Here is a 13,632-nt window from a genome sequence, read left to right on the forward strand (position 1 = left end):
ACAGTTTACTATTTCTGTCCAAATTTTATGTAATTTTGATAAGATTCTAAATATAGTATGTTAAAATATCAATTTTGGTACGACAATAATTAACGTAATTGTTGTAATTCTTAAACTAATTTATGTAAAAAGAAGGTAAAGTACACAAAAGGCCCCCTAATTATATGATATTTTTTTTGTTGAGTCATCCTACTATTAGAAGTTATAAAATGATCATTTGACTATAGGGTGTTGCTTTGTTGAGTCATTCCACTATTAAAAGTTAAAAAACAATTGCTCGAATATTCATATGTTCCAAACTTATCATTTTTCATTAAAAAGTTACAGTTGTCTGAGCTGGATGTTAACATTACTGATTGAGATATGATAAAATTTTGAGTAATTAGGATGATCAAATGATCACTTAACTATAGGGTTAATCCAAAAAACTCTTCATTGAATACGAGCCTTAACATATTGGCCCAAGAGAGCGAGGATAGATAATGTTTCGTCAAGTGGTTATGTGGTTATATAATAAAAAGTTTGGAACATATGAATAAGGTTTTTTATCCAAAGAGTTGTATGGTCATATTACCACATAACTACTCAAAGCCTTACTAAAGAGGGAAAACATTGAATACAAGCCTTAACATATTGGCCCAAGAGAGGGAGAATGGATGAAGCAAAAAAGAATCATGTAGAATCAAATTTATGATCTTCGGCCTTCGAATAATTTTTGAGGAGATTGGGCTATGGAGGAGCAAAGTCTTCCAATGTCACACCTGCTAACAACTTCCTACCCTTTGTACTTCAAGTTGTCCAGGGAGATCTATGATGAGACTGGATACCGCACTGAATATCGATCTCAATACAAGAACTACATGAATGCTATAGCGGCCTTCAACGAGCTAAGATGTAAAGTCTTCCTGACCACTCTACGAATGGAAACTAAGAATTGGTACAACTCCCTGCTCGCGTCAATTGTGAAAGACTTCAAACAGTTAGTGTATGTTCGTTGGACAGTTTTTGGTTAACAATGGCTCCGCTTAAAGACTAGTCTACTAAGTGTAACCCAAAGACTTGATGAGCCTCTAAGGGATTATACGATGGTATTCTTCAGAGCTGCGTACAACATTCGTGATCTATCGGACGATTGGACAATCTACGTGTACATCTTTGAGCTTCAGTTTGAACCTCTAAAGTATGCGTGGATAAACGTTAGGAAAACAAGGATCAACCAATTATATGAGTTAGCCAGTTGGTATGCCGAGGCGGAGGAAATAGGAACTCTCTAAGACATACAGAAAGTCACAGCTTAGTAATCATCGTTTAGCTTATGATGACAGGAAGAGTTCCCATGATGACTCTATAGGCTGCTTCTCGCGCGAGTATTGATGAAAATTCCCTCTTAACATGTTAGTGTTGAAGCGTTTCGAATTCACGCAAACATCAGATTTCTACTTTAAGAACTAGAATTCTCAGAGTATTTCCTCATTATCTCTCCGAAAATGTTATGATCCTTAGCTATGTACACCATAATCTTAAGATGCCTCGACTTATTTTGCAATCTCTCTCTAAGAGTCTCAAGATGTCTCCTAGTTGACTAAAAGGATTAAGCCACCTTTACTACTCTTATTAAAAGTAATCTAAATCAAGAATGATCAACAATTAAAATTGTTCTTACTTAAAAGGAGAAATGATAAGAAAAGCGCATTTCTCACTTTGCATAAAAAGAAAATAAGGGTTTGTTTATTTCACGGAAAACATTTTCTAGAAAATAAAAATGTTTTCTGTAAAATGAATTACATCTTTTGGAAAACATTTTCTGGAAAATGTTTTATCTTTTGGAAAACATTTTCTGGAAAATGTTTTATCTTTTGGAAAATATTTTCTGGAAAATGTTTTATGGTGTTTGGAAGATATTGTGTAAATCATTTTTCACTAGTTGATAGTTTTTTTTTAGAAATTATTTATTGCAAATATAAAATATAATAAATAATATTATTTATTATAAAAACTTAAGATTATTATTTTAAAAATATTAGAATAATTTATTTAATACTATTTATGCCAATATTATTATTAAAATGTTATTTCTATAATTTTATAAATAAAAATATTAACTCTAGTATATTATATTAAAATAAAAATATGATAAATTATATTGAATATCTATAAAATAAAAATATTATATATTTTAAAATTATTAATAAATATTTTAAGGAATTTTTTTAATATTATTAGGATATGATATTAATATTAAATACATAAATAAAAGTATTCACTATTAATAATTCAATAATATTATTTTTAAGAAATCATTAAATAATATAACTTTTAACAATAATTTATTATAAATTATTAAAATAAAAATATAATAGTATCATATATTATTATAATATAATTGAGTATATTATTGTAATAATATTATTATTATTATTATTATATTATTAAAAATATTAATAAAAATATTTTAAATATGTTATTAATTAATATTTTTATTAAAATGATACTAAAATATCATATTAATATTAAATTTATAAAATAATATTATTTTGAGTATTTATGCTTTAAAGTGAAAAGTTTGGAAAATGACTTACGGAAAATTAAACCGTAAGTCATTTTCCAGAAAATGCAAAGAAAATTCTGTTGACCAGGAAAATATTTTACATTTACCAATATGTTTTCCTCCAACCAAACATTGAAAAGTGAGGAAAACTTTTTCTAAAAAATGTTTTATGTGAAACAAACGAACCCCAAGTTTCACCTACATGTATAAAGCCTTCTGCGATTTCAATACCTTATATGGAATGTCGAAAATACGATAAATTTAAATTAATAAAAGCATAACTTTTTTCTTGATAATAATTTTAAATTAAAATGAGAATTAAATTAATAAAATTTTAAAATATTAGGGATTTATTGAATTATTTTGAATTAGGACTAAAATGATACAATATATAAGTTTTAGGAATTAAAACTATTGTTATATCATACTACATCACTATTTTTGTTAAGTCAACATTTTTTTTTAAATTTAAGTCAACAATTAAGGGGTTAAAACAAGCTAAATTATAATGTTAAGTGTAATTTTAAAAAATAGTTATGTGATAAAAATGAGAAATATGAGAATAGATTATTGACCAAATAATTAGTTGACCTAAAAATGCAATTTAAACAAAGAAAAAAGTAAATTACTCAAATGACCATTTAATTATGGGGTTAATATCAGTATGACCAACATACTTTTAATTTTGGCAATATTATACTTATTTAAGTGGTTTCAATGTAGTCACTTACTGTAAAAACAGACGGTGTTGTTGAAGTGGTTGTTATTGATTAACGGCAAGTCATAAATAGTTATGTGATCATATTGCCAAAATTGAAAGTATGGTGATCATATTAATACTAACCCCGTAATTAAGTAATTATTTGAGTAGTTTATCTAAGAAAAAAACCCTAGCATCAGCCATCGTACCAAAATCTTTTAACAGCAAAACTTGAATACAGTACTATAAAACAAATCAAGTAACAAGCTTCATTTTTCCTACTGATTTCCTTTCATAATTCGCTCCTTTTAACGAAAGAAAGGGGGTTAAGAAGAGATTGGGATTTGCCATGACTGAAGTGGCGAGCTCAGTGGTTCACGAGGTGCTAGGCCGCAGAGCCGAGGATGTGGATCAACCAATCATTGATTACATCATCAACGTCCTCGCCGACGAAGATTTCGATTTCGGAGAAGACGGTGATGGCGCCTTCGAGGCCATTGGTGAGCTTCTCGTCGCAGCAGAATGCGTCTCTGACTTCTCTGAGTGCCGCAAGGTAGCTTCCATCCTTTCTCTTATTTCATAAATCCATAAAGAAAAATGAATCAAATTGTGGCGCTTTTGGTAATTTTCTTTTGGAATTCATGGTAGGTTTGTAGTATATTAACTGAGAAATTCGGAAAGCATGGATTGGTTAAACCGAAGCCAACTGTCCGGAGCTTAGCAACGCCATTTAGGATGAATGAAGGTATGGAGGAGGAGGCTCCAAAGAAGAAGCCAGAGCCGGTTGATGGTCCATTACTGTCTGAACGCGATAAAATGAAGATTGAGAGGAGGAAGAGAAAGGAGGAGCGCCAAAGAGAGGTATGACCAGTCAAATCAATTATTAGTATACTTGTGTTCTGTTGCTGTAATGTGAAACAACTAAGAAACTATTTACTAAGTGTACTTGTGTTCTTATACTATTGTGTTTTGGTGTCATGTGTTGTGCAGGCACAATACCAAATGCATTTGGCAGAGATGGAAGCAGCCAGGGAAGGAATGCCTGTTGTTTGTGTGAATCATGACAATAGTGGTGGAGCAGCTGTCAGGGATATTCATATGGAGAACTTCAATGTTTCTGTTGGTGGCCGTGATCTCATTGTTGATGGTTCAGTTACACTTTCTTATGGAAGGCATTATGGTGGGTTATGTTCCTTGTCCACATAGAGTTGGTCTATTCCCAAGAAAAGTGTAAAAAAGAAAAATTAAGAAACGTTATGAAGAGACATTTATATTGTACCCCTATGCCTTGTTGATTTCTTATTGCTGCATTATCTTGTGAGTTGTTTCTAATCTATTATGCTATTCTCTTCGCAGGTCTTGTGGGAAGAAATGGTACAGGGAAAACAACTTTCCTTAGGCACATGGCTATGCATGCTATTGAAGGAATTCCTTCGAACTGTCAGATTCTACATGTCGAGCAAGAAGTAGTTGGTGACGATACAACAGCCTTGCAGTGTGTTCTTAACTCTGATATTGAAAGAACCCAGCTCTTGCAAGAGGAAGTGAATTTACTTGCACGACAGGTTGAAAACAATTAGCTTTTTTAACTAAAAAAAGATTCATGTAGTGTATGTCCTTTTCTGGTGATTGTTCTGAGAAATTTATTGTTTCTCTTAAGAGAGAATTGGATCTTGAAGATGAAAATGGAAAGAGTGGCGAAGTTCTGAATGGACTGCCTGAGAAAGATGCCATCTCTCAAAGACTTGAGCAGATATACAAAAGGCTTGAGGTCATTGATGCCGATTCTGCAGAGGCTCGTGCAGCTTCTATTCTTGCAGTAAGTTCTGAAATAATGTATTTGGTTGATGACCTAAAGGCGCCCACTTGATTGAAGATTAAATAATTGTAATGAAAATGAAGCAATCAGTCAAAATTGTAAGAAAAAAAAAGGAAAACAGAGGATTTTTTTTTTAATTTAATGAACCCAGGTTGCAGAAATGTGTGCAAACTTCCTAATATCATTATTGGAAAAGTTACTGCTACAAGGCAAATCATTATAACAGCATAGGATGGGTGTAAACCGCTCAAATTAAACAATTTCTCAAGTTAGTTGTTTGCTTTCTTGATCCTTGTTATTTTTGCTAAGTAGCAGCCACAATGTGATGTTACGAGCTCTATTATGTGGTTTGGCTCTCGCTACCGCTGATGTTCGGACTGAAGGTGATAGCAATGACAGTGGTTATGTCTGAAACTGTGATAGTGCAATGCAACTAAAAATGCATCTGCGACTGCAATTTAAGTCTCGTAGTTATGTGAAGCAACATCCTAAATATATATATATGTGTGTGTGTATAACAAGCATTCTGTCTAGTCTGCTGGCAGCCTGTCTAAACCCATCCATGTCTTGTAGGATGGAATTTACCCTTGGGGTAAAGTCTTCCATCGAAGAACAAGGATGGCATAGGCAGAGCATGATAAAGACTTTCGATAGACTTCAAACCACTACAATTATGGAAATTCTCAAATTTGTTGTTTGCTTTCTTTCTTGGACCTTGTTAACTACTCATAGCATGTAATATAAGTAATAAATGGCATGTGCGTTGTTTTAACAATATTATATTTAGTTATACCATTGCACCACTTTATTTGTAGTAATTATCAGCTCTCACGCCCAAAATTTTCCAGGGTCTCAGTTTCTCTCCAGAAATGCAGAAGAGGGCAACAAAAACATTTTCTGGTGGATGGAGAATGCGAATTGCTCTAGCCCGCGCCCTATTTATAGAACCGGATTTGTTGCTTCTTGATGAACCTACAGTAAATTATTTGTCTTATATTCCTTTGTGCCATGCATTATTTTCTGGAACCTTGTAGGATTTATTTTTTATATTATTTTCAGAACCATCTTGATCTTCATGCTGTCCTGTGGCTGGAAACTTACCTGGTGAAGTGGCCAAAAACATTTATAGTTGTGTCTCATGCTAGAGAATTCTTGAATACGGTATTTCTCTTCTACTGCTTGCTTTCTAGCACATCTTGTTAACTATTATTGACTAAAATAATAAATTTCTGTTTCTCTGTACATTGTTGCTTTTATTTTCAGGTGGTTACTGACATTATTCATCTGCAAGGACAAAAATTGACAGCCTACAAAGGAGATTATGATACCTTTGAGAGGACAAGGCAGGAACAGATTAAGAACAAACAGAAAGCTGTTGAGGCAAATGAAAAAGCAAGATCCCACATGCAGGTCTTCATCATTGAACTAAACTTAAAAAAATACTACATTGATGCTGCATTTTCTCGTGTGGTTTTATGGTCATCTTAATAAAATCAAGTCAAAACTATTCTTTTGTTGATTGATGTTCTATGCCACATGCTGGCAGTGCAAGTCAGTTAGAGCGTACTTCAATGTATAACTTGTTCTTCTTTCATCCCCTTCATCCTATTTTAGTAAATATTATCTCAGACCTAGTCAAAATGGAAAGTCTACTTTTATTCTATTTCATACCAGAAAAGGTTTGTGTCACTTATAATCTCTGTCTGACTAAGTTGGCAATGACATATTCATTCATGGTTGCCAATAAAATCTTTGTTATTGTCTGATAAATTTTCCATTGTTAAGTTAATAGATAATTTTTTTCTAGTGAATTTCTTTTTTGTTTTTCATGAATTAATGAGAAATACCTTGTTTTTGACATCCTTTTTTTCATCTGCAGGCCTTTATTGATAAATTTAGGTATAATGCAAAGAGAGCATCACTAGTTCAGTCCAGAATCAAGGTCAGTTTTAAATATAATTTGGGATGATTTTTATGTAGTTGTACTTCTACTGGTCAAAATCTCTCTATGTATGTGCCCAAGCTGACTGGTTTCTTTCTACAGGCATTGGAGCGGATGGAGCATGTAGATGAAATTGTTAATGACCCTGAGTATATCTCCTTCAGTGCTTTTATCTTATCAATTTTGTGATCCTTGAGTGGGATTTTTGATTCCATTGGGGTTTATTAATTTATGATTGAGTTGGCCATTTTTGTTATGCAGTTACAAGTTTGAGTTCCCAACCCCAGATGACAGACCAGGGCCTCCTATCATAAGTTTCAGGTTGTTTTCGGAACTTCTTTAGAAGATTTTGAATGATGTCGGTCCTGAAAGCCTTTAGAAGTGCCAAAATGACAATTGGGTGCTTCTTTACATTTAACTTTCTCATTTGGTGGCTAAGGTTCTGACATGTGGCTATCTTTATTTTGACTTTGATCAAGTGGCTTTTTGAAGTGTTTTGGATTTGGTGCTTATTGGTCCATATTGATGTTGTTTGCTATGTTTGCAGTGTGCATCATTTGGATATCCTGGGGGACCAATTTTGTTTAAGAATCTCAATTTTGGTATTGATCTAGACAGCCGCATAGCAAGTAAGGATAATTGCTTCTTGAGTTTGTTTTTTTTTCACCGTAGAGTCTCATCCATGTTTCTTGCTCTCTTTTTTCCTACTCCTTACATGGTACACATACCTCAATTGGGGGCGAAAAAGGTCTCTTGCAAGTGTTTGCAGATAAAATAAACTAGATGATGTCATTCCAATTTATGCTGTCTCATGGATATTCAAGGAATTAGTACCTTTATTGTCATAATTTGGATACTGTCCCATTTATCTGGTTCATTTTTCCTTCTATGCCTGTGTATGATTTGCAGTGGTTGGTCCAAATGGGATTGGCAAGTCAACAATACTTAAACTAATTGCTGGGGAACTACAACCGAGCTCCGGGACAGTTTTCCGCTCGGCTAAGGTATCTTAAACCATCCATTTTCCTATAATTGATTTTGGGTATGTTACATATGTTTTCTTACTCCACTCACCACTAAATGTTTATCCCATATTATTTGTTTATCTTTAAATTTGAGATTGTCCTAAATGCTTGTACACTAATAAGAGAAACCATTAATTGTTCCACATTTGGATTCCTTTCTGTATTACAAATTTCTTCTTTAACACTTGATTGAGTCTTGTAATTGACTGTGGATACATTTTAGGGAGTAGAAATGATGTCTAATGAAGGATTATACTATTGAAAAGTAGCAATAAAAATTTAAAAGGGGATTAAGACATTCAAAATCTGATTAAATAGGCATGTATAGACAACAGTGAAATACACTTTATTTTCTGTGCATTTTAAATGGTTTCAACATTATGTGTCATAATGACTGATACCAAATTGTTCACGCTAACAAAAACCTCTAGTGGTTTTTGTACATGTTAGGCTCAAGGAGACTGACATTACTATATCAACAGGTTCGCATTGCTGTGTTCAGTCAGCACCATGTTGATGGACTAGACCTGTCTTCAAATCCCCTGTTATATATGATGCGCTGCTATCCAGTAAGTTGTGTTTTTCTGAGTCCTTGTGTGTGATGTGAGAACAATCTAAAGTGCTTTAAAGGCCTTCATGGCAGTCGATATTTATTTCATTATTTTTGCTTTCCCTTATTCGTGGTGCTTAAGAAATTTAATGTGTTTAAATCCGTTGTTTGACGTCTTGGTCTTGCAGGGAGTGCCTGAACAGAAACTTCGTGGACACTTGGGTTCTTTTGGTGTTACAGGAAATCTTGCACTGCAGCCAATGTATACTTTGTCTGGTATGTTTACATTCTTGTGTTAGGATATGATTTTGATAATTTGAAAGTTTTTTATTAATTTGCATTTAAGATGAGCCTGAACTTTGGATATCAAAAGGATTTTATGCTGGCTAATTTAAGGCATTCAGTGAAAAGGAACAGAATATTGTTTCTTGATGTTATTAAAGAGTTGGTTTCTGAATGCTTGTTTTCTAGGCTACAAACGAGTGCATCCTGGTCATTGGGACTAAGAGTCCAGTTCTTTTCTAATACATCAAATGGTTGTTGTCTAGGATTTAATATTACGTTGTATGCATATATGTGAATGTATCAACAGACATGTTACTAATTGCTTTGAATTCCGAGTCTAGGTGGTCAAAAGAGCAGAGTTGCTTTTGCAAAGATAACTTTCAAGAAACCACACATAATATTGCTTGATGAGCCATCCAATCATCTTGTAAGTCTTTTAAACTTATTTCTTGATACTAAGACATGGTTAAGTCTTTTCAATTATTCTAGGATTTGGTTGGAAAATATTTTTGGTCTGAGACCCCGTGTGCGGTAGCCACAAGGGCCCGACTAAGTCCGGAGTTGAGCTGGGTTTGATCCCGTTTTGGAGAGCAAGCTCTCCCAATGCTTTCTAAATTGCACAGCTTGAACTTGAGACCTTACTGAAGGGGCCACGAGCTCCTTGCTAACATGAACCAACAAGCCAGCAGTTGTTGGTTGATTGGAGAAGTTTTATAACAGCAGACAGTGCTATGACCGCTGACTTTGGCCTTCGATTTTGACATGAAAATTAGGATTTGGATGCTGTGGAGGCACTAATTCAAGGCCTTGTCTTGTTCCAAGGAGGGATTCTGATGGTATACTCAAGTCCTGTTCTATTTTTCAGTTTAGTTAGCAGAATAAAAAACTGGTTTTTTTTTTGGAATTCTGGGATCGAATTGTGTGTGTTGTTTCCTGCAGGTTAGTCACGATGAACATCTTATATCGGGAAGTGTAGACGAACTGTGGGCAGTGTCTCAGGGTAGGGTGAACCCTTTTCAAGGCACTTTCCAGGACTACAAGAAGCTCCTCCAGTCCTGTTCCTAGGAGCATTATCCTATTGGAGCATTCCCTGTGTCTGGTATCGACATGTTTTTCTGCATCACATTCCTCCTTTCAATTCGAAGTAAAAATATATGAAACGATCGTATTTCTGCAAAAGCTTATATGTTAGCGTTTGTTATTGGGGTTCTCATGAAATTGCTTGAATCTTCACAATTACACTATTACGAGGTCTACACTTACAACAACGCACTTCTTTGAATGTTGCATAGCCAACACATGCCTCTGGCTGGCTATGGGAAATATATATGATTATTTATACACTGATATTTAGAAAAGACCCGATGAATAAGGCCGGACCTAATTCGACTCCATAAGACGACAGCTTGTAATGCAAGTGAAGATTATGGCATGGCTTCCTCATGTGAGGACGTGGTGCCTTCAAACAATACTTCAAATCTGGCAATGCTCAAGCTATTTGTTGAAGAGGTGCTTGAACTTTAGTTTTAAACGTCCTCAATCATTTCCCTTTTTAAGGTACTTGAATTTGTCAAATCTTGGTTGAACATAAATATTATATCTATTTTTAAAAATTAATTAAAATAAGAAGGGTACTATCTAGTTCTTTTTTACGAGGGGTACAATCGAGTTGATAATTAAAGTAGGAGAATTACAATAGTTTATACCATTGAACTTTCAACTTTTTCAATTGTAGTATTGAAATTTAGTTTTGATTTCAATTGTCACTAAACTGTTAAATTTTAACGGTACAATTTAATAGATAGATCTTTTTATCAATGCGATGATATAGATAAAATGATATTATTTTAGACACTAAGCTGTAGGGGTATATGATTTTGCCACCAAAATTTTGAACAGTTTACGATTTGGCATTACACTTCTCTGACCTATGTTGGTAATTGATCGTCTTTTGCGATAAGATTGGTACTAAAACAATTTGTATCATTTTTCTTTCTTCTTTTGAGATTGTTTTTTTTTCATGGAATCCATTAAAAATGGACGAAAACATCTACAATCCCTAAAAAGCATGTTTATCAAAATCAGACCTGATCGGTCGGTTCAACCGGTTGAACCGTGAATCGGTGGCCTGTCCGGTCCGGTTACCTCACAAAATCGGGCTGACAATGAACCGGTTGAAAACCAGTAAAATTGGGGTGAACCGGCTGAAAACCGGCAAAAAACGGTTTGAACTGCCGGTTCACTTTTTTTCTTTTAAAAAAAAATTAAACCAAACGACGTCGTTTGTTCAACGAGCCAAGTCAAATTCGAGTACTGCTGAGCTCGACTTGAACTCGAAAACTTTAAAAGTAAGCTCAACTCGACTAAAAAACTCACGAGCTAAAAATTATCAAGTTCAACTCGAACTCGAAATATAATATTAAAAATTGAACTCGAAAAGGCTTGAACTCAAAAAAATTTAGAAGTTCGATTGAAGCCTAAAATTTGAGCTCAATTGAAGCAAAAGAATAATTCGCTCTGTGCTCACCAAAAGCCTCCATAATTTTGAATATCAAATTACTTCTATTATTTATAGAAGTAAGTTGGGATGCTCTTCTATGTTTCTTAGCCATGTGGGATTGTTTTTTTTTTAAATTAAATCAAATGACATCATTTGTTATGATTTTTTTAAGCCCCAATTTTATTTTTTTGATTATAGTTATATAATTATATTTATTATTTAATATGTTTTACCTTAAATATTATGTTGTAGTTGATTTGAATCATTTTGTTTCACTTGATTTTATGGTTTTTAATTTATATATGTTATGACTTGTGATATTTTTATACCTTTTAATATTATAAACTTAAAAAAAGTGTTACATATATATTAATATTGCTTTGAATATTATGTAAAATTAAAAAAAAAATTATTTTATATAAAATCCGGTTCAACCGCGGTTGAACCAGTGAACCAGTACCTTCATCGGTTCAATGTCCGGTCCGGTTTTAAAAACATTGCTAAAAAGTCCTAAAACTATATGTTAGATTTTTTTGTTTAATTTCGTTGATTTTGAGTTTGTGAAAATCAATCCTATGAGAAGAAAGATGAGTGAAATGTGAATGTTTTGGTACTTATCTTTTCGTAAAAGACAACCAATGATTGGTGTTAATTGATTTTCGACGACGATCGAAACAATATTTTATAGTAAAAAATGAATTATTTAAAAGTTTAGTGACAAAATCGATATCCTTAAAGTTCATCGTCTAAAACGACGACATTGTAAGCATCAATAGTTGTACCAAAATAATGTTGTCCATATCATCACATTGTTTGGATTTTATCGACCTAGTAGTATAATTGAAGTTACAACTAAAGTTTATTTCTATAGTTAGAGAAATTGAAAGTTTAATTGTATAAATGATACATCGTCTAAAATTCAATAATATATAATATAATTTACCCTTAGAAGATACTCTATAAGATTGTTGAGCAAAACAATCATCTAAATTTTGTGTGTCTTGAACTTAGATGGTGATGGAAGTAACTACATTGTCTCAGGAAAGACGGGCTAATATACGGCGTTACCGGATACATTAAAAGAAATTTAATAAATTCGGTTTAGCGTTACCGGAAATGTTGAGTAATAATAATGCAGTAGGTCTAAATCATGAAGAAATATTAAAAAATTTGGCAACCGGCAAACTTAGCTTGTCGGTTTATGTCGATACTTTATAAAAATGTATCGATCTATATCAATATAACATGTAAAAATATGACAAAATCAGTCTCGAAAAGACAAAAGCGGTAAAGCGCTACCAGATATATTAAAAGTGTCGATTCTTTAATATAAGTATCGAAACTTTGTGAATTTAAAAGAGAAGCAATTTTAGCTCCTATAAAGTGTCGATACTTTATAACAATGTATCGATCCACAACGATATAACATGTAAAAATATGACAAAACCGGTCTCGTAATGATAAAACCGGTATAGAGATACCGAATATATTGAAAGTGTCGATACTTTAATATAAGTATCGACACTTTGTGAATTTAAAAGAGAAGCATTTTTAGCGCCTATAAAGTATCAATACTTTATAACAATGTATCGACCCACAATGATATAATAGGTAAAAATATAACAAAATCGGTCTCGAAAGGACAAAACCGGTATAGAGCTACCGGATATATTGAAAGTGTCGATACTTTAATATAAGTATCGACACTTTGTGAATTTAAAAGAGAAACAGTTTTAGCGCTTATAAAGTGTCGATACTTTATAACAATGTATCGATCCACAATGATATAACACGTAAAAATATGACAAAACCGGTCTCGAAATGACAAAACCGGTATAGAACTACCGGATATATTGAAAGTGTCGATACTTTAATAAGTACGTGTAATAAATTATCGATACTTTCAAAGAAATAGGTAATTATACTATCGAAAGTATCGACACCTGACATAAAAGTATCAACACTTTGGTAGTTGTATCGATTAAATATAAATAACATATCCAGGGAAAATATAAAGTGCATAGTTAAATATCCTTTGAAAAATAGATAGAACGGATGAGTTTTTGAAATCGAAGCGTAATTATTGTTGCATTTTAGAAGATGTTTCTAAAGCGAAGTTTGTTTGATTGTTGCTGCAGTCGAATCGAAAAGTACGTTGTCGAAACCCTAGTTTTTTTTATTAAAGTAATCGAAAATAAGGTTTTTATGTGTTGTTTGAGGTTTTAGAGTAAAGAAGCATTTAAGACCAATTACAGGTAGAAAG

At 33.0% G+C, this 13,632-nt stretch overlaps 1 protein-coding gene across 1 annotated transcript; it reads left to right on the plus strand.

Moving 5' to 3' along the window:
• The first annotated feature begins 3,465 nt into the window (after nucleotides 1-3,465).
• On the plus strand, nucleotides 3,466-10,082 carry LOC120139928 (ABC transporter F family member 3-like). The gene is made up of 19 exons (XM_039155023.1): nucleotides 3,466-3,801; nucleotides 3,897-4,109; nucleotides 4,239-4,428; nucleotides 4,605-4,813; nucleotides 4,909-5,067; nucleotides 5,916-6,044; nucleotides 6,127-6,228; nucleotides 6,331-6,477; nucleotides 6,947-7,009; nucleotides 7,112-7,158; nucleotides 7,271-7,330; nucleotide 7,502; nucleotides 7,557-7,638; nucleotides 7,919-8,013; nucleotides 8,517-8,603; nucleotides 8,773-8,860; nucleotides 9,211-9,296; nucleotides 9,643-9,705; nucleotides 9,809-10,082. Exons 1-19 carry the CDS (start codon nucleotides 3,598-3,600, stop codon nucleotides 9,932-9,934), a joined length of 2,151 nt encoding a protein of 716 aa, XP_039010954.1. The 5' UTR covers nucleotides 3,466-3,597; the 3' UTR covers nucleotides 9,935-10,082.
• The last annotated feature ends 3,550 nt before the right edge of the window (nucleotides 10,083-13,632 follow it).

Source organism: Hibiscus syriacus, unplaced genomic scaffold (assembly GCF_006381635.1).
Source record: "Hibiscus syriacus cultivar Baekdansim isolate YM2019G1 unplaced genomic scaffold, ASM638163v2 tig00110777_pilon, whole genome shotgun sequence".
Classification (NCBI taxonomy): domain Eukaryota; kingdom Viridiplantae; phylum Streptophyta; class Magnoliopsida; order Malvales; family Malvaceae; genus Hibiscus; species Hibiscus syriacus.